Source organism: Littorina saxatilis, linkage group LG8 (genome assembly GCF_037325665.1).
Source record: "Littorina saxatilis isolate snail1 linkage group LG8, US_GU_Lsax_2.0, whole genome shotgun sequence".
Classification (NCBI taxonomy): domain Eukaryota; kingdom Metazoa; phylum Mollusca; class Gastropoda; order Littorinimorpha; family Littorinidae; genus Littorina; species Littorina saxatilis.
This window is the reverse complement of record NC_090252.1, coordinates 14,368,408-14,388,751: the sequence shown is the minus strand read 5'-3', so window position 1 is coordinate 14,388,751 and position 20,344 is coordinate 14,368,408. Positions and strand designations below refer to the sequence as shown.

Here is a 20,344-nt window from a genome sequence, read left to right as displayed (position 1 = left end):
CAGAATTATTATTTCAAAGCAAGAACAATCGTAATCGAAAACGTGTAAGGTTCAGAACGTTCTTACCATTTATAAGATTTATTAGCAGCCTGCCTTATGGGTATGCGTACAGACTCAGTGCAGACTGCAGTCGTTCCATTGCCCAGGTTGGCAGGTAGCCTAGCAGACGACATTAACCCCGCTCAGCAAATTAACATGTTGGGCAAATGTGAACGAAAAAACGATGGGGATATAATACGTGTAGGGTTCAGAGCATTCTTACCGTTCATATTTAGTATCAGACTCCCCGATGAGTGAAGATAGAACACGAGAAAAATGCCACATTTGTTTTGAAAATGTGCGAACCGTCGAGTCCCGCTTTGAGTCAATTCAAGGGGAGTCACTCCGCATAGTCAATCCGTCGAAGCTCGACTGGAGGTTTCGAATCGCAAATAATGAAGAGCCTTTCTCCGAGTTCAAATGAGGTCTCTCTGAAAGATCATCACTGTTCAGATTAACGCTACACTGGAATTTACCAACAGAAATTAAAATGCGTGTGACGAAAGCACGACACACTTGAGACACCCCACACAAAAGTAGATCTTTACTGTGCACGACCTGACCACACAGTTATGCCTATTCAAATGCGCATTGCAAAATGTGCGTTTGGAATCTTCTTTTTTCTATGGCGGTACTGACAATATCGTTATTGAAACAATCCCAGTGCACTAAGGGATTTATAGAGCAAATCTCGAAAATAATTATTGAACTCAGCGCTATGCGCTTCGTTCAATAATGAATTTTCTCGATTTGCTCTATAAATCCCTTAGTGCACTGGGATGTCTCAATAACTTAAAATAAACAGGCTTTTGAAGCGTTATCCTGTATTTGTATATGTTGTTTTTGCGTTATGTACTGCCAAATGTTGAATTTCTGCCAATTTCGGTCTTTCCTTACTACCTTTACCTTGCAAAATAATGAGGAGACGTGCGATTTCGGTGCTCGATGTGTGAGTGTGAGTGTGTGTGTGTGTGTGAGAGAGAGAGAGAGAGAGAGAGAGAGAGAGAGAGAGAGAGAGAGAGAGAGAGAGAGAGAGAGAGAGAGAGAGAGAGAGAGAGAGAGAGAGAGAGAGACAGAGAGAGAGAGAGAGAGAGAGAGAGAAAGATAGAGAGATAGATAGATAGAGAGAAAGATAGAGAGATAGATAGATAGAGAGAGTCACACACAGACACAGACAACGCCCACCCACAGACAGACACTGCAGACAAACAGATGTATCCTGACAAAGTAAAGAGCACCTTTACATCACCAAGACTGTTGCCTATCACAGCTTGGTAAAACCCAGCGTCCGAACTTGTGATATCATTCACAGTGACAGCACAGGTGACGTTGAACAAATCGTCAGTGTGACGTGAACAAGCAACTTGAATTGTATTTCCCTTTACTGGCTTTCCCACACTGGTTGTGTTTGGTCGTTGTGGAAAGAACTTGATATCACTGAGCTGTGGTGTAGGGTACGCTGCAAAATGGAAGTTGAGACGCACAGCTTTGGTGGTAAAGTTCAGAGACGGTATTTCCATTCTTCCGCCGTCTCCGGGTCTGTTGTCTAGCACCTCAGGTTTACCTGATGAGATTTGAATAGAAAGAGAAAGAACATTTGATTAGGCAATAGCACGAAACAGCCGTTGTTTGTTTGTCTCAAGATTCTTACAATTAGGACTCTTAAAAAGCTCTGTTATTGTCGTCGAATTATTTTCTTTCATTATTATAAGAACGTGTGATAGAGAATAGGAAGTCAAAAGCTGGTATTTTCTATACATGTGGGCTTTTGTGTTTATGTGTCTGTCTGTCTGTCTGTCTGTCTGTCTGTCTGTGGGATACTTGTTTCTATGTCCTGAGACTGACGAAGAATGACAGTTGTTCAAGTTTGTAGGTGAATACTCACAGCGCACAAAGACAGTGACGCGTCGTGTCTGTTTCTCCCCAACACCATTGCTGGCCTCACACGTGTAGATACCAGTGTCACGACATTGTGCTGTTACACTGCCAGTCACCTCCGTTACTTTATCCTCCAGAGACGGCGTTCCTTGTGGGATGTGTCCGATGGCGTCTTTGGTGGCACTGGACAGAGTCATTTCCGGTGAGGGTCTGCCAACACCTCGACAGGTCAAGGTCACCGTGTCACTGGTGTTGACCGTTAGGCTGTCTGACGTCACTGAGTTGACATCGAAAGACGATATGGTTGCTTCGTCTGAAGACAATTAAACCTTATGATGGTATAAATCAGCCCAAGAAGTCATTTTATTCGGGTAGGTGGGGCAAGTCCGCCGCTCTCATCCCATAGTACCGTATGTACAAGACTAGAAGTGGGCAAGCTTTAGTGGGAAAGCTTTTTTAATTCCCTTCAATATTCAGGTTCAAAAATGCCAATGACAAAATACGAAAGAATGTAACAAAAAATTACGTTAGGGGAGACCGGGGCTAGTCCGCCTACTTTTATGCTTTTGGTAGCATAACTGGCGAGGAGACCGGGGCTAGTCCGCCTACTTTTATGCTTTTGGTAGCATAACTGGCGAGTTTGATAAACTAGAAGACTGATTTTTTATTTTACATCAAGACAAATGTGTAGCTGATATCAATGTGCAGACAGTTTTTATGTTCGCATGAACATGTCTTGTACATACTGCTCACGGCGGACATGCCCCATGACAAATAGGCGGACTTGCCCCCGCACGGGCAGACAACTCTAGTGCCAGATAGCGAGCACAACATGGGAAGGAAGAAGCAAAACTTTCGTCAGAACTCGACCTTAATTAACGCACTTTCACTCGACACCAAGACTAAGTATTTGTTCTCAGAGGTAATGCATCAAAACCTAAGTCAACTCCAAAGCATTCATGTTACAAAAAATGAAGAAAAAACCTTTTTGTGATCTGTACTCACGATATATGGGCGCGCAACCTTTGAACTTCTGCAGAATATGGCGGGAAGAAGGGACACCACTCTCACATGGTGTGAATGACTAAAAGGTGGCAAACGTAAGAATAAACAGACAAAGACGGATGTGCCCCGGGGGCGGACTAGCCACGGTCTCCCCTACTTGTGTTAAAGGACCACACATTAAAGTTATAGTTATGTGCTGCGGACAAGTATATACTAAGGGTTACACTCACAAATCTACTCTCATTCCAACTAAACTTGGCCAAAACATTATTGCGATTAATTTCGCACTCAAATTAAATTGTTATTTAGTATAAATATAATTTAAACTCTCTTTTTACTGTGCCTGTGGCTGGTGGGTACCACCAGTCACAACCCCTCGGTCTGCATGCTTTTATGGTGCATTTGTGTCTTAAATTGTGAGCTGATGTCAGGTATGTTTGACTGACCAGCAGTGGGCCGCTCACTTGGCTTTTTACCTGCGCCCGCGTCGCAGCAGCGCTGTTCACTAGCTCTTTTAATGGTGTAATTTATTACAACAGAGGCGAAACTCATCATGTGCATGTCGATGCTGTCGTGTTCTCGTCGTGTTGGACGGTCACATGCATATATATAAACAAACTGGTAGACTATAAATGAAGCAGACACAGGCATGGAGGGTTAGCGTGTTATTTATTCCGCCATGATTCTCCCAGAATCCCCAGCAACCTTTTTACGTCAGGGTTCTTGCATATTGACAATAGAACACGGTTTTTAATGACGTCATAACATTACATCCCCCTTACTTTACGCTTATTTTTTCTTTTAGAAAACAAAGCAAATTAGCTCTTCAATGTAACTATGAGTATGACTTTCATAGATGAAAACTTCAACAAAAGAAAACATTCCTGTGCTTCTTTCACACTAGTTAAACATAACCAAAAGTCACAGATCAAGAATGTTAGGCCGCTTGACCACGCGACCGCTTCTTGTGGTCACAGGCCGTTCATTGGGCAATCCCTCAGACGGAGAATCTGTCTCCCTTTGTTCTGAGGACGGATCAGGAGAACCACCGTCCTCCCCGCGATGTCCTGGGCGTCCCGCATCAGGAGGAATGGTTGTTGACGCTTTGTCTGGTGACTGCTTTGGGGTTGGTGCATCACTCAGACGTCTGTTGAGGTGTCGGCGATTTCTTCTCTGGATGCCCGTCTTTGTCTGTAGTTCGTATGACCTCGGAGCAACTGGTCGCAAGATGACTGCTTCTTTCTCCGTAGGTGTTTTCAGCCACACACGTTCTCCTGGCTTGAGGGTAGGAAGGGGTTGAGCTCGGTGTCGCTTGTCGTGGTTTTTCTTCTGTGCCTCTTTCTGCTGGACATCGGCTGACCGCATGTCGTGGAACTTTGGCCAGTCTGGAATAAGCAGATTGGGAACGGCAGGTACCTTGGTTCTCAAACGACGTCCCATAAGTCTTTCCGCTGGACTGAAACCGCACTGCAGAGGCGTCGCTCTGTAGTTTAACATGGCCACGTACGGATCTTCAGCTTTCAGGAGCAGCTGCTTGAGGGTCTGCACTGCTCGTTCAGCTTCTCCGTTGGCTTGCGGATACCGTGGACTACTGGTTTCATGGGTGAAGCCATATTCTTCAGCAAACCTTGAGAACTTGTCAGCGTCAAACTGAGGGCCATTGTCCGTCATCATGACTTCCGGGATTCCATGCCTGGACATGATGCTCTTCAGGTGTTGGATGACAGTTTCACTGGTGGTCGAACGTAGTAGTGCCATTTCTATGTACCTCGAGAAATAGTCCACCACCACAAGGTAGTCGTTTCCACGCCAGTCCATCAAGTCGACACCCACTTTCTGCCATGGATAATCTGGCACTGGTGTAGGTTGCAATGGTTCTGGTGGTGGTTTGCGCTCCTTCACGCAAGTTGCACATTCTTCTATCATGACTTTTATGTCTGTGGAAAGTCCTGGCCACCACACTGAAGATCTTGCCAGCGCTCTGCACTTTACGATGCCCTGGTGACCTCCGTGGATTTTGCTGAGAATGTCCTGCCTCATCACTTCTGGAATGACAAGACGGTCCCTGAACAACAACAGTCCTTGTTGTACCGTCAGGTCGTCTCTCACTGTGTGAAAAGGCTTAAGGTCTGGTTCAACCTTGTTAACATCAGGCCATCCTTTGTTGCAGTAGTCTTTCACTTTGCAGCAAATTATATCTTTCTGCTGTTTGGCCCTGATTTCATCCATGCGCTGCTTTGACGCTGGAAATCCTTCCACCACTGACTTGACGTATGCTGCAACATCACTGTCAAGCTGTAAGTCTGACGTCTGTGGAGATCCGACTGGAGCACGCGATAAGGCGTCAGCAGTTGTCAGATCCTTACCAGCTGTGTAGATCACGTCATACCGGTACCGCATCAGCCTCATACGGAACCGTTGAATCCGTGGCGAAAGCTCGTCTAGCTGTTTTGACTTGAGGAGTGCCAGAAGCGGCCTGTGGTCTGTCTCTATGGTGAATGAGGGAAGACCAATCAAGAAGTCAGCGAACTTCTCGCAGGCCCACGTAGACGCTAATGCCTCCTTTTCCACCTGGGCATACCGCTGCTCGGTGGACGTCATAGATCTTGAAGCAAAGAATACGGGTTGCCATTCACCGTCTCTTTCCTGGAGAAGGACAGCTCCCAGCCCGTACGACGAAGCATCAGCTGACACTTTGGTAGGCAAGGATGTGCTGTAGTGAGCCAGCACTGGTGGTGAGGTCAGCTGTTCTTTCAGTCTTTGAAACGCTCTCTCCTGTGCGTCTCCCCATGTCCACTGAATTTCCTTTTTCAGCAAATCACGTAGAGGTCTGGTCTCTTCTGCCAGGTTAGGGGAGAACTTTCGGACGAAGTTCACCAGTCCCAAAACACGTCGTAGTTCAGGGACGCTCTTAGGTCGAGGCATGTTCCTGATAGCCTCCACCTTGTCCGGATCCATCTGCACACCATCCTTGGAGATCACGTGTCCGAGAAACTTGATGCTTGTTTGGCCGAAAGCACACTTGTCATTCAGTGTGACACCAGCATCTTGAAGCTTTTCAAGTACTTGCTTCAGACGTTGGTCATGCTCGACTTGGTAGCGTCCGTACACCAACACATCATCTATGTCGCATATGACCCCTGGAATGTCTGACAACAGCTGCGACATGATGCGATGAAAAACCTCGCTCCCTGACGAGATTCCGAAGGGTAGACGTTGAAAACAAAAACGTCCGATTGGTGTAATGAAGGTCGTCAACTCTTGTGAGCTTTTCTCCAGTGGAACTTGATAGAAACCGCTGTTGCAGTCCAGTTTAGTGAATACTGTTGCCTCCTCTAACTGTGCGAGGAGTTGATCTGTAGACGGAAGAGGATAGTTTTCTCTCTTGACACTCTCGTTCAGTCTGGTAAGGTCTACACAGATCCTCACTGCATCATTATGTGCTTTCGGCACCACAACGATGGGGGCACACCAGTCAGTTGGAGTGTTGACTGGTCGAATCACTTCCTGATCTTGCAGTCGCCTAAGCTCCTCCTCTACCTTCTGTTGAAAAGGGAGTGGAACACGTCTCGGTGCTGTCACTGCATACGGCACTGCACTGTCCTTCAGGCGAATCGTATAAGTCTCTTTCATTTTCCCAAGTCCAGAGAACAGCCTGGGGAAAGTCTTCTGAATGCGTTCCTTGTCGCCTTCTTTCACCGTTTCCACACGCTTCACGAGTCCTAGCGCCTGAATTGCTGGTCTCCCTAACAGAGGTTCTTCTAGGTCTTCAACCACGTAGATGTCTTGAATGCTCATGGCGTTCTTGACTTTCATTTTTGACGTGAACTGTCCAAGCACTTTTAGTGGAATTTTACCTGGGCCAAAGAGTCTTTTCGAAGGCCTCTCAAGCGGGTATTTGTTTTTGGGTACCATCACTGCTGGCATCACTGTTACGTCTGCTCCAGTGTCCATCTTAAACTGAATGTTTGACTGCTCTAGCTGAACGTCCACATGCCAGGCGTCAGTTCCTGCATTTGACACTGCTCCCAGATATGCTTCATCTTTCACTTCCTTCACAGAAGCTTGGCTGATGGGCTTGCTGAAACAACAAACTGCATAATGTCCTTTCTTCAGGCATTTTCTGCATTCGGCTTTCGCGGCAGGACATGACTCTCTGCCATGCTGATCTCGACCGCATCTGGTGCACTTTTGTGACCTTTCTCCGAGATTTCGGCTTGGACGCTTCCACTGTGTTTTCGGATGCTGTCCCTTTTGCATAGCATTCGGAACCCCCTTTAGGCGATCCACTGTTGTTTCCTTAGACATTTCATGGAGTTGTTGCTGGGATGACTCATAAGCTCTGCATATGTCTACTGCTTTTTTAAAAGTCAGTGTTGAATCTTCAAGAAGTTTCTCCCGCATGGTATCACTTTTGACACCAACGACAATTCTATCCCGTATCATACGGTCTTCCATGATGCCATAATTACAGTTCTTAGCAAGTTGTCTAAGGGCTGCCACATACGCATCGATCGACTCAGACGAATCCTGGCGTCGAATGTGAAATTTGTATGTTTCGAACGCTTCATGCGTGGCTCCCACACAAAATTCTTCCAGTTTCTTGATGACAACGCTTATGTCTTTCTTGTTCTCACCTTCAGAGAACCTCATGCTGTCATACACCTCCATTGCATCTTCGCCAATGCAGGCAAGCAACACTGCACACCGGTATTCTCCTTCTTCTTTGTCCAGTCGAGAAGCAATCTCATAATTGTCCCATTGTCTTTTGAACTTCTTCCAGTTTTGGGATAAGTTGCCTTCCATAACCAGCTTTGAAGGTATTGGAACATTGGCTGTGTAATGTCTCCTCTCTGCCTGTAATGGTGGTTGGTTCGGCTGCTCTGCCATACTGGATCTCTGCTGAATCCGTACCACTGAACCACACCTTTCTTTATTTTTGGAGTGTGCGCTTCCTACTGCGACGCTACATCTAGTTTGCTGCTGTCGGAGTACGCGATTTTAGATCGAACAAAATGCTCTACGGCACGCGCGAACAAAACTTTCGACTTGCAATCTCGTACATAAAGTTTTTCACACTCACTGCTTCGCTACCAGCCACTTCTGACACCATGTCGTGTTCTCGTCGTGTTGGACGGTCACATGCATATATATAAACAAACTGGTAGACTATAAATGAAGCAGACACAGGCATGGAGGGTTAGCGTGTTATTTATTCCGCCATGATTCTCCCAGAATCCCCAGCAACCTTTTTACGTCAGGGTTCTTGCATATTGACAATAGAACACGGTTTTTAATGACGTCATAACATTACAGATGCGTGTGGAAAAGCGTGTGGTGTGTTTTGCAGAGGGGACTGGCAATACTCTGTGTGGGATAATTGTACAAAGAAGCTTTCAGATGAGCTGGAGAAGCTGCAACTCGAATCCATTCGAATTATTGTTGGTGCTGTTAAAGGCACTTCACACGAAAAATTGTATACAGCATCTGGCTTTATACCACTTACAGAGCGAAGACGCCGTCACAAATTAATGTTATATTATAAAATGGTCCACGGCAATGTACCAAATTACCTCAACGTTTTATTGCCACCTCTTGTTTCTGACCTAAATCTCTACCACCACAGACACCCACTAGAGCGTAAGACTCCCCAGTGTAAATCAGATTTGTACAAGTCATCTTTTATTCCTTCTGCAACTAGTCTCTGGAATAATTTTCCTGATAATATACAACAATGTGATTCTGTTGGTCTGTTCAAGTGACATTTCACAGCTTTTGATATTTCAATTCCACCATATTACTATTCCCCAAATCGCAAAACTGAAGTTTTGCATTGCAGGTTAAGACTTGGAATGAGTGATTTACAATATGATATGTTTAATCGCCACCTAGTAAACAACCCGGAATGTTCTTGTGGTTATTTTGCTGAAACTGTTCATCACTATTTGCTATCATGTCCCCTGTTTAATGATGCAAGAACCGCAACAATCGGTACATTAGCTCCAGAATTTGTTAATATTGACACACTCCTGACAGGTGATTCAAACATTTCCATATTTGAAAATAGTGCTATTTTTGTTGCTGTCCAAAGCTATATTGAGAAATCAAACTGCTTTGGGACACCTTAGCTCGATGTTGGTGTGGGTTTTTCTAAATATATTACTTGGGGCCCATCAGTCTTTTTTTGTTGTTGATATTTTGTTGTGTCTTTCGTTCTCGTTTTGTATTTGCTTTCGTTTTCGGTATTGACACAGATTGTGTTCGATAATTCAAACTAAGTTTTTCTTGCTGTTTTTCTCCTTTTCTTTTTTTTCCTTTTTTTTTAAATTATTTTTTTTCATTTTTTTTATATATATTTTTTGTTTGTTTGTTGTCTCATCTCTTTTTCAAACAAGAGGCAAAGCCTTCAAGGCTCACGTATGTGAAACTATATGTTGAACACACACACACACACACACATGAAGATGATATTTTTTAACTTTGGAATTCTCATGCAATACATGTACAAGTAATGCATAGGAATAAATCTTAACACACACACTCACACTACATACTCGCATCACATATATTACAGCACACTTATGCACACTTTCAGTTTCAGAATTTATTCAATTACCTCTGTCAACTTCAGGAAACATTTTAAAATACGCAGACTAGACACAATGACTTCATGCACAAAGTCAATTTGTCTGGTTTTTATCAGAAGAGTTTTTGTGCTATGTATAGAACCTGTTCACCAAGTTTAGTGACGATCGGTCCGTTCATTCTTGAGATCTATATGCGAACACAAACAAACAAACAAACACATGGAGCGAATCCTATACACACCCCTATACCGGGGGTGTAAAAAAAGAAAGCACTCTAGTGGGGCCTGCGGTAACACTGGCAAGAACATATTTTACATACAAAAAGAAACAGAAAACAAACATACAATAATGATCACACAACGGCGCAGATAATACAGCACGAGGTACCTGTGATGAAAGGACACCTGAACTAGCCCTAAATTGCAAGTGGCCTTTTACTTTTACAACAGGTAAATGTTTGTCAAGATCAAAGGGACTACAGAAATTGTCGTTTCATGGGGAGTGTCCATTCATCAGAGGGGCCTCACATTGCAGGTACCATGCAATGTACAGTAACAGTAACTTACCATAAGCATTTGCTCAACACACATTCATGTGAAAACAGCACCTTGAAGTAAAAACAGTGGATTCCCCTTTTGAAAAATTGAAGGGGGGGGGGGGGGGGGGGGGTGTCCACAAAATGGGGGTTAATTTACAGAACAAGTCAGAAGATACGAAAAAAAATTCTGAGATGACACGGGATTGTGAAGAAGTCCAAATCAGGTGGTCTTAAAAAAGGGGCGGTTCCAATGCAGTGGCCTTTTAAGAGGAAGCTGAGACAAAATGTCCAATACAGTGGAACCCCCTTCTAAGACACCCCTCTTAAAATGAAGCAAGTAAAAAATGGGGGTAATTTTACACAGGATATGAACAGAAAGTCTGAGAAAACAAGGTCTTGGGGGGTCTTAAAAAGGGAGTTCTACTGTACCATGACTTGTAGTAGTACAGTTACCACTCCGTGTAAGTATTATCACAGAATACCATGACATTGTGCAATCTCCACCACCCCAGTGTTCAAGTAAAGTCACATTTCTCCTTGTGAAAACATCTCACAATCTCAGTCAAATCTAGCACGCTGTATTTGGTAAGAACATGCGTTGAATTTGTCACAGGCCAACATTCAAAATGCTGACTGCTTGCCAAAGCTAAAAGTCACTTTTACAAAACAAAGCTTTGTCATGTCTGAAAGTGAGACGGTGAGCCAAACATTTTTTTATAAGAAATGTGCCTTTAAAATGATGGTTCATTCTTGAAAAGTCATAAAAAAGTCAAATATGGGAATCATTACACAAGAATCACACTCATTTGATCTTTTTCTAAAGACTCTTCCACACATGATACATTGCAGTGTTTTAGTGATGTGTAGTTCCTAGGCCTTGGTCTGTTTTCTATCACGTACACATACAGTGGAACACCCCTTTTAAGACTCCCTCCCTTTTAATAATCTGTTTTCTGACTTTCTGTTCATAACCTCTGTAAAGTTACCCCCAGTTTAAGACTCCCTCCTTCTAAGACCTCATTTTTTCCATTTTTGGGAGATATTACAAGGTGGGTTCAACTCACTTTTGAATCCAGGTCTAACTGACCTTTTCTTTTCTGTGTCTGGGAACAACCTGAATTTGAATGGGTTGGGTCTACCAGAATAATGAATGATTTGCCAGCACTGAAAATAATATTTTGATTAAATTTTGAAGGACGTTGGCAACTGACAAACCGCGAACTGGTGAATTATCTCCCCTAGACAGTGCCTGGTAAATTGCACACCATCTTTAGCCCTGGATCATGATCACAGGCAATGTTGAATACATTTTGAGAGGAGTTGCCAACTGAAAAACCGCTAAGTTAAGAATTACCTCCCCTTGGCAGTGCCCAAGGACGTATCACCTTAACTTACAAAATAAGATGAACTGATTTAAGTGATTCAAACTTCTAATTTTTGACAACAGAATGACAATACAGATATTGATTTGAAAACATGATACATATAGTGGGGAAAGGAAAGAAGATCATGTTATCCATGGGGTGATTTGTCCATGATCCAAGCCTTCACACCCAGAAGTCTCTCTGATGTGTCACTTGTCCTGTGGGTTACCAGCTCCACATGCAGGGAAGAATATGAAAGATTACACGGAATAGCCTTGAATTTCATCATCGTTTTCCTCACGCACAGTGTTAGGGTCAATGATAGCACAACACTTCATGCAGCATACCACAGTCCTCTCTAAATGATTCAGAAATGTCACCAATTTTGTTTGAGAGTACACTATCCGACATGTTTGGAAACCAGAGAATGGCAATGTCCACAAGGATGGAGCCTCAGCTCCAGGAGAAAATGAAGACATTTCTGTAGCAGCTGCTGTTGTTACCACTTCAGTTGTGTTGTCAGTCCAGGATTATGCCCAGCTACTTGTAGTTGTACTTCTGAACCACGCAGGCTTGCCTGGCACTGATAAGCAGTGGGTCATGAGGGGTGGGTGGGGGTGTCGAGTGTCCTGCAATTTATTCCACCCCTGCTCTGTGCTTGCTGTCATCACTCGCCACCATGTCGTCATATCCTCAGATCTGTAACCAATAGCAGACATGCATATATAGCTGATAAAATTGTTTTCAAGTTCTTCTTCTTTAATCTTGAAACTGAGTTTTGTCAGGCTTCTAGCCATTCAAACTGTTCAGCATGGGAAACCCTGAAAATGTGCAAAACGCGCCAACTGACTTAGTTTGATGGTCAGACACCACCGACTGTTCAGTATGGGAGACCCTACCAGGCACCCTGCACATTAGCTGACTTAGCTTGATGGATTATGGAAGCACGCAAGCCACCCCACCACAACACGGTATCAGTTTCTGGGGGCAGTTACTTACCTCACATAAGTGACATGACTTTATTGTTCAAATGTATTGTCATAGTACAATTATACCACTTGACAATACCTGGAGACAACTTGACTATGATATTCAATTAATCAATTTTAAAAACAAAGCAAACACCTTAAACTTATGCGAAATTGACAGTTATAATACTCACTAGCCTAAAATTACAATTACTAAACAGACCACTGATGAAGCAACAACATGAAGCAAAATGTATCAACATATTTTATTTCCAAATCACACACTCAGCATACAGCAAAGCTATTTCGACGCTCCTTTTGTGTCCTGTGGGATCTGTACAGTTAGTCACTTGCAAGGACATGAACATTCATTTGAGTGTTATGATGAAAATACATCAAGCACAATGAACTATAAGCTCATCCAGGCATGTTGTGTGTTACTACTGTTACACCCCACAAACATCTGCAATACACTAATAAAGTTAGTGTACATTAAAGGAGACACGAAGCATAAAGTCAAGTAAACATGATGATCCTCCAGATTCAGGGAGACTGTTGAAGATGATATCAAGCACTGACCTGTGGAGAAAACTTGATTATGACATCCATTCAATCAATAAATAAACAACAAACTACAACCAGAAAAGGATTTCATTTTCATTTTCATTTTCATTACTTTATTGTCCCATCGCTGGGAAATTCGGGTCGCTTCCTCCCAGTGGAAAGCTAGCAGCAACGGTGTCGCGCTACCCAGGTGTCTGCGTGTTTAGGTGTATTCAGCCACCTGCACTTATGGCAGAATGACCAAGGTCTTTTACGTGCCATTGTGATGACACGGGGGTGGGACATGGCTTCCGTCTCTGGGTCTGCACATAAAGTTGACCCGTGTCCGTCCCGGCCCGAATTCGAACCTGCGACCTTCCGATCACAAGTCCAGTGCTCTACCAACTGAGCTACCGGGCCCTAAATTAAATTAAAAGCAAAAACAAGGAGTCAAATGTGTTCTGCTACTGATTCTTTATTTCCATTGCATTAATTTAAAATAAAACATGACAAATCTTATGCTCCTGTACATAACTTCAGATTTAGCGCCAATTAAAACACCAGACACAGAATCTAATTAACGCATCCACACCTAGTTGTGTCACTGTCATGGCTTGCATATCAAATTCTGCAACAAACAGAATATTAAGTGTGTCAATCTCTCAAAAATTCCATTTACAATGAAATTGACACCCAGCAGGGTTTGTGGTCCGAGTACCAGGATTCAAGTACACCTCCTAGTATTGCAGACTCAGGGAGATTGGTGAAGATCAGATCCAATACTGAGCCATAGTCTGTTGTGGGTTCAGTAATGAGCTGACGCAGACTGAATTCCTGACACAGCTGTTTGAGTGGTTTTGACAGTCTGTCAGAGGCATCACTGTTGAAGTCTCCTCCCATCACAACATAGGGGTGACTTGCTAATACCCTGTGAAGAATGGTCTCAAGTTCAGTACGCAGTGCGCTGGTTTTCACACCCGGAGGACAGTACACTCCCACTACACTCAGCCCTGCAATTCTGCTGCTGGCGTCAAGCACTGTAACTTCTATGCTGTGATTGCAACTTCGGCTTGTAGCTGTGTTGGAGGTAGACAGCAGACTGTCATCACGGATGTACACTATCGTGCCAGCATGTGGACGGTGAGTCTTGGTTGGGGCAGGGTTTCTGTCAAGAACTTTGAATTCAGGGAGACTGTAGTGCTGTGGTTCATCTTGTTTGTGTTCCCAGCTTTCAAATATGACCAACATTTCAGCTCGTAACAGATTTCTTTCAAGACGGAGATCTTCCATGTGCTTGTGAAGAGAGCGACTGTTGTGAAAACCTATCAGAAATCCAATGCTGGCAATCTGCTGTAGGTCGCTCACACACCACTCAATGGGCTTCTTCCGCAATCGTTCCATCTCGGTCTTGACATCAGGTGACACTCTGATTTTGTTTGGGTCAAAATCAAGAAGATGGAGGCCGCCCAGAGTTTTGGCTCTGCTGAGTGCCACATACACTAGATGGTGTTGTATCATACCTGGAAAGACACCGCAACTTGCTCAAGAGTTGAACCCTGTGACTTGTGTACTGTGATAGCAGAGCAAGCTGTCAACGGAAACTGTTTACGAAGCACTGCAACATTTTCTCGTTTTCCAACACGAAACTGTTTGACGGCATGAAAGATGGGAGTCCATGTGGAGCTGATGGCCGGTGTGTAGAGTTGTTTATTTTGGTGGCGGGTCTTTTCACCAACACTCTCTTCATCAAACTCTATCCAGACAACGGACACATGTTCTGGCTTCTCACTGCCTTTGTGTCCAACCTGTCGTAAGGTGCCAGAAGCTCCATTCGTCAGACCATCACTGATGTCAACATTGTGCACCAACATGAATCTACCGCCCACTTTGAGAGTCAAGTGTGATGTAAGACTCTGCGTTTGCTGCACTGTCATATCACGAGCTTTGTGAAGTATCTCGGTTTTCAGTGCAACGCTGATGTCGCCCATCACACTGTCCTTGGCTTCCAGCAGAATCTCCGTAGACTGGAGAAGGGCAAGACTTCTGGTGTTTTGCTCAGTGACCAGACGACGGCTGGTGAACAGGTGAAGCATGTTGTCCGGGATACTGGATTTGACAACACGGGACTTGATGAGGCTTGCATCTTCTTTGGTGTGGCTTCCCTCCCTGATCCTGTTTAGAGCTTCAGCAAAGGTTTTGTCATCTTTCTGCCGCATCACCTGGGTCAACTCAAACATCTGGAACAGCTCCTGCCAGACAATTGGTGCTAGTGCTTCATATGGTCCACGACTTGGCTGAAATACCCAGCGATCCATGACTGGTCTCAGCTGGAATAGATCACCAACAGCAAGGACACTGACACCACCAAAGGGCTTGCTGCAACCCATCACTTGTTGCAGACGCTGACTGACAAAACCCAACATGTTGGCACCAACCATGGAAATTTCATCAATGATCACCAATCGCAATTCTGCTAGAGTTGACCGAAGTGTGTTCAAGCGACTGGCGTCAAGTTTCACGTAATCACTGAGACTCTGGTTTGCAGGGAGGCAGAAGGCTGTGTGTAGTGTCACACCTCTGATGTTATAGGCAGCCTTGCCTGTTGGAGCGGCAAGAAGTACCCGAAGGCAATCCGGATTGTCTCCAGGGCGACTGCTTAGGTAACGGACAAGAGCATGGTAAATAGCCAGAACACAACGACTCTTTCCCACACCTGCACCTCCAGAGAGAAAACAGTAGAAGGGTTCGCATGCAGATAGACTGCCACTACACTTTGTCTTCATCCAGTGCAGTATGTGATAGAAGAACGTTTGCTGACTGCAATTCAGTGATCTTACCATTGCATCAAATTCTTCATTTGGTATCCTGTTCACTATACGGTCATGGGTTATGTCAGATGTTGCGTGACAACCCAGGTCAAGACCAATGTCATACTGTCGGTGCTGTTCAGAGTCTGGTTGGAACGCTGCATTGATGGTACTCTCTGTGTTGTATTTCTCGTGGCGGCTCTCCATGTCTTGTGCTTGTGGAGCCACCCCATCCCATGCTTCCTCATCAATGCCATCCTTCTGCACCTGTTCCACAGCCTGGTCCACAGCAGTAGCATTGGTCTCAAACTTGCTGCTGACTTCAAACACTGTTTCTTTCATCTGTTCAAATCTCTCATGGTATGTCCCACACCCACCAATGATATCCTTGTCCTCGTTTCGCCATGGGATATACAACATCAGCTTCTCTCTGTAGTGGTTTTCTGAGTCAGACTCCAGAGAAAAGCGAACACAACGCAGAACTTTTGGTTTTCTCCGGTGGTGCAAGACTTTGCCATCAGGAAGTTTGTACAGGTGACCAGAAGAAGAGTCATTGTTCCAGATGTTGTCGGTTGCATCCTCCTCATATTCACCTTCAGGGAGGAAATCCTGTTCCTTCTTTTTCGTGTTCTTACCTGTTCTGCTGTTTGATCCTGCCTTTCTCATGTCGTACGAAGTAGCAAAGTCTGCAAGACAGATGTTTTCCAACTCCTTTGGTCTTTCAGAGTACCTGTCGATCAGGCTTGTGAGAGTCACATCTGTGTCCTCATCTTTCATTGCTTCAAGCATGGTGGAATTCTTGAGCAGACCAACTCGCTGGCAGGGGGGTGATGTGTTGACAAAAATCACATCCCTTGTGCATCGGGTCAAAGGCAGCTGCATCAGGAGGTAGACAGCTTCCTGAGCAGACACTTCGCAGTGGTTCAAAAACTTGTTCGCAATGTGTCTGACTTTTTGTTTGACACTCTGGTTGCCACGTTTTGCCTCATCATCAGCGTGTTTTAGAAGATCGCTCATGCCACGCTGGCTCTTGCTGATGTATGTCACAATGTACATTCCACAGGCATACTCATCGAGGACAAATTGCACATCTGTGTTGGCCATCCACACCTGAGCGAGAATATCATTTCTGCTGTTCATGCGTGTCGCTGATGGTTCGCGTCGCAAAAAGATCTTGGTGCTGTCAAGGTCAGAACGAAGTGCAAGGATGTACTGATTCTCATCAATGCCGACTCGTGCCAGAAATTCTTCAAAAGAAATGTTCTCACCCAGTTTCAACTGGCTAAGTTCTCTTTTGATGGTTCTCAAGTTTTCTGTGATGCCAGAATTCTCCTTTGCTTCAGACTGAGTCAGTGGACGGAGCATCATAGTTTTTGACATGGGAGGGAGAGGAAAACCAAACCTGCACACGTGTTTTCCACCTTTCTTGCATGACTTGGAATGCTTGTGTTCATGCAGGCTCGAAACGTCCTTCAACTCACCCTCTTCATGCCTCTGACATGTCAAGTGTTTATCAAGAAATGCCACCACATCTTCGTCAGAGTCTGTATCAGCCTTTGGTGCATCTTCAACCCAGATCATACAGTGAATGTGAGGGGACCCCCGCTGCTGAAATTCTACTCTGAAAAAGTGGTCCGTCACTTTTCCAAGAGGCTGCAGATCACTCAGGATGACTTTTCTGAACAAGACCTGAACTCTGTAGTCAAAGTGACGAGCGCAAGTCACAGGATCTTTTTGTATAAGCTGCGACTTCTCCTGCCAGGTCAGGTTCTCAAGGTCATCATCAGTGGGGTCTACACTGTGCTCCATGCGGTAGAGGACACGGAGAAGATCAAGCCACCTTGTTTCAGCAGCAGAAAATGTAGCAAAGAAAGTTGGTCTACCAAGCTGCCTAATCATAGCAAAGAGATCCTTCTGTTTCGCTTGCCAGTACGGGGGAGAGGATCGCAGTGTTTTGAGGACACGATACCCTTGATCCTGGCGCAGAAGATCTTCAATGGCACCATCTTTCCTCAACTGCCCTGCAGTATGGCCTGTCTTTGCTCCTTTCACTTTCCGAAGTGCTGTTGTGGCTAAATCTCGAATCTGTAACATCTGTAGCTTCTTCAACTTGAAAAAGATGTTTGCAATGGAGTGGGCAGCACGCCGGTCAGCACTTCTTAGCTCAGCCTTGCAGATCTTACTGTAGGTGAGGGGCTTCATTCGATCACTGTTATCAACACGTCGTTGGCCGCAAAATATGGTTGGAAAGGATTTCTCCTCACAATCTTTGTCCATGAACAGACCAAGTGGATGTTTGCCTTCACCTGGTGCTATGTTCAGTGCCGCCTGGCCATCAGTTGTAAAGTCGTTGGGGTGGAGAAGGGTGTCACGACAGCCACCTCCCATTTCTGCCTCTTGACTGGTTTCGACCCATTCTTTGTCTTCATCATCTTCCCCAGTGTCATCTTTGTCATTAGCAGCTATGTTTTCCTCCGGCCACTCCTGAAACAAATCTGCATACTCTTCTGGCAGATTACCATCTTGGTCTTGTTCTGGTTTCTTGTCTTTCACTGTGCCAGAAGCTTGATCAGTTACCAAGTGCTCAGGGCCTTGTGGCGGTACATTAGAACATTGCTTCACAGCATCACATTCAGGTTGTTTGCCTTTGTCACATGAGTGAGCATGGTTGGTATTCTCACTTTGGATACAACTATCATCATCTGCACTGTTGATTCTGAACTCTACCGACTCTGCTCCCTCCCACTCTGGCTTGAACCAAGAAGGATCAAGCTTAATGCCCTCTTCTCTGAACAGGACACTGTTCCCAATCAACCACTCCGCAGCAGCAAAGATCTTCCCAGGCCTCACATTTTCAAAGTGGTAGGAGGACTTGTAGCGCAAGCGTCTCTTCAACTTCAAGGCAATTGTCTCTGTCTCTTCGAATCGCCTAGGTAATGAAGTCACCATAGCTGGCACATCCACGGGCACATTTACTACATTTCCTCTAATACCAAACTGATGGTCGCAGCCAAGCTCTCGCATCTGCATGAAGGGAATTCGTGGCGATATACACCGTTCCTCCAGGGTTGTGAGACCTTTGAGTGGAGGTGGAATTGCCGGGAATCCAAGACCATTTCTCACAGCTAAATTGGGCAGCACAGTTTTGCTCAAACTGGAGAGACATGTGGAACATATCCACTCAGTGTCTTGGAAGCTTTTTGTTCCTAACAGAACCTGCTCTATAATGGAAGACTTAACACCCTTGTTCTGGAGAGATGTAGCAGAGGGAGCAACACTCACTGAGTGTTTGTAGAAGAGACCATTACAGCATGTACATATGAATGAAGGTCCGTGACTAACATTGGACTGAAAGACCTTCTTGATGTCATCGACCGTCAAGCAACCGCTTTTTGTGGTCAGTTTGTCTCTTGCTGCTCGCACCTTAGCTTGATAAGCTTCTCTGTGTCTGTATAAAGGACAACGCCTTCTCTTCACTTTCCTCAATCTGTCACTCTCCGATTCCTTTCGCCTGTAGTTTCTATTCTGTCTTTGTTCTGCTTTCCTTTGCCTGTCTTTTAGGGCCTCTTTCTCTCTGTACTCTTCACTACCTCTCTTTGTTGCCATTCTCTGTCTGGTTCTACCCGTTTCTTTCTGGCTATACTCTTTAGTGGCTCTCTTTGTTGCCATTCTCTGTCTGGTTCTACCTGCTTCTTTCTGACTGTAATCCCTATTGCCTCTCTTTGTTGTCATTCTCTGTCTGGTTCTACCTGCTTCTTTCTGGCTGTACTCTTCACTGGCCCTCTTTGTTGCCATTCTCTGTCTGGTTCTACCTGCTTCTTTCTGACTGTAATCCCTATTGCCTCTCTTTGTTGTCATTCTCTGTCTAGTTCTACCTGCTTCTTTCTGGCTGTACTCTTCACTACCCTCTTTGTTGCCATTCTCTGTCTGGTTCTACCTGCTTCTTTCTGACTGTAATCCCTATTGCCTCTCTTTGTTGTCATTCTCTGTCTAGTTCTACCTGCTTCTTTCTGGCTGTACTCTTTAGTGGCTCTCTGTTTGGCTATTCTAAGTCTGTTTCTTTCTGCTTCGTTCTGGCTATACTCTTTAGTGGCTCTCTGTTTGGCTATTCTAAGTCTGTTTCTTTCTGCTTCGTTCTGGCTATACTCTTTAGTGGCTCTCTGTTTGGCTATTCTAAGTCTGTTTCTTTCTGCTTCTTTCTGGCTATACTCTTTAGTGGCTCTCTGTTTTGCCATTCTAAGTCGGTTTCTTTCTGCTTCTTGTTCTCTGAACTCTCCACTGCATCTTCTCTTTGCGATTCTTTCTTTGCCTAGGTGTGCTTCCTTGTGCCTATATGCCTGCCTAAGTCTCCTCTCACCTTTTCTCAACCTATTTTCAGCTGACTCTTTCTGCTTGTACTCTTGGTTTTGACGCAGTTTCTGCATTGTATTTCTGCGGTTCACAAGTGTCACTGTTGTATGAGATACGAGTGGCTTCTCAGCACCTTCACACTCTGCTGCTGCAAGCACAGGTACATTAACTTGTTGATGTTGGCATGACAGCACTGGTCCGTCAGATGGAAGATGGACGTCAGTCACAATTTCATAATGGGTATTGTTGAGGTGGTTGATGTAAA

The 20,344-nt window shown here is 44.7% G+C and overlaps 1 protein-coding gene and 1 long non-coding RNA gene across 2 annotated transcripts in view; both read right to left on the bottom strand.

Annotated features, from left to right (window-relative positions):
* LOC138972882 (uncharacterized) overlaps positions 1–20,344 on the bottom strand; it is a 189,318-nt gene that overhangs the window by 9,555 nt on the left and 159,419 nt on the right. The window lies entirely within an intron of this gene.
* Positions 903–20,344, bottom strand: part of LOC138972188 (serine-rich adhesin for platelets-like) — a 45,237-nt gene continuing 25,795 nt past the window's right edge. The window contains exons 4-5 of the mRNA XM_070344932.1: positions 1,925–2,230; positions 903–1,603 (exon numbers count right to left, since the gene is read on the bottom strand). Of these exons, the coding sequence (XP_070201033.1) occupies positions 942–1,603; positions 1,925–2,230 (968 nt within the window). The 3' untranslated portion in view covers positions 903–941. The remainder of the gene's footprint in view (positions 1,604–1,924; positions 2,231–20,344) is intronic.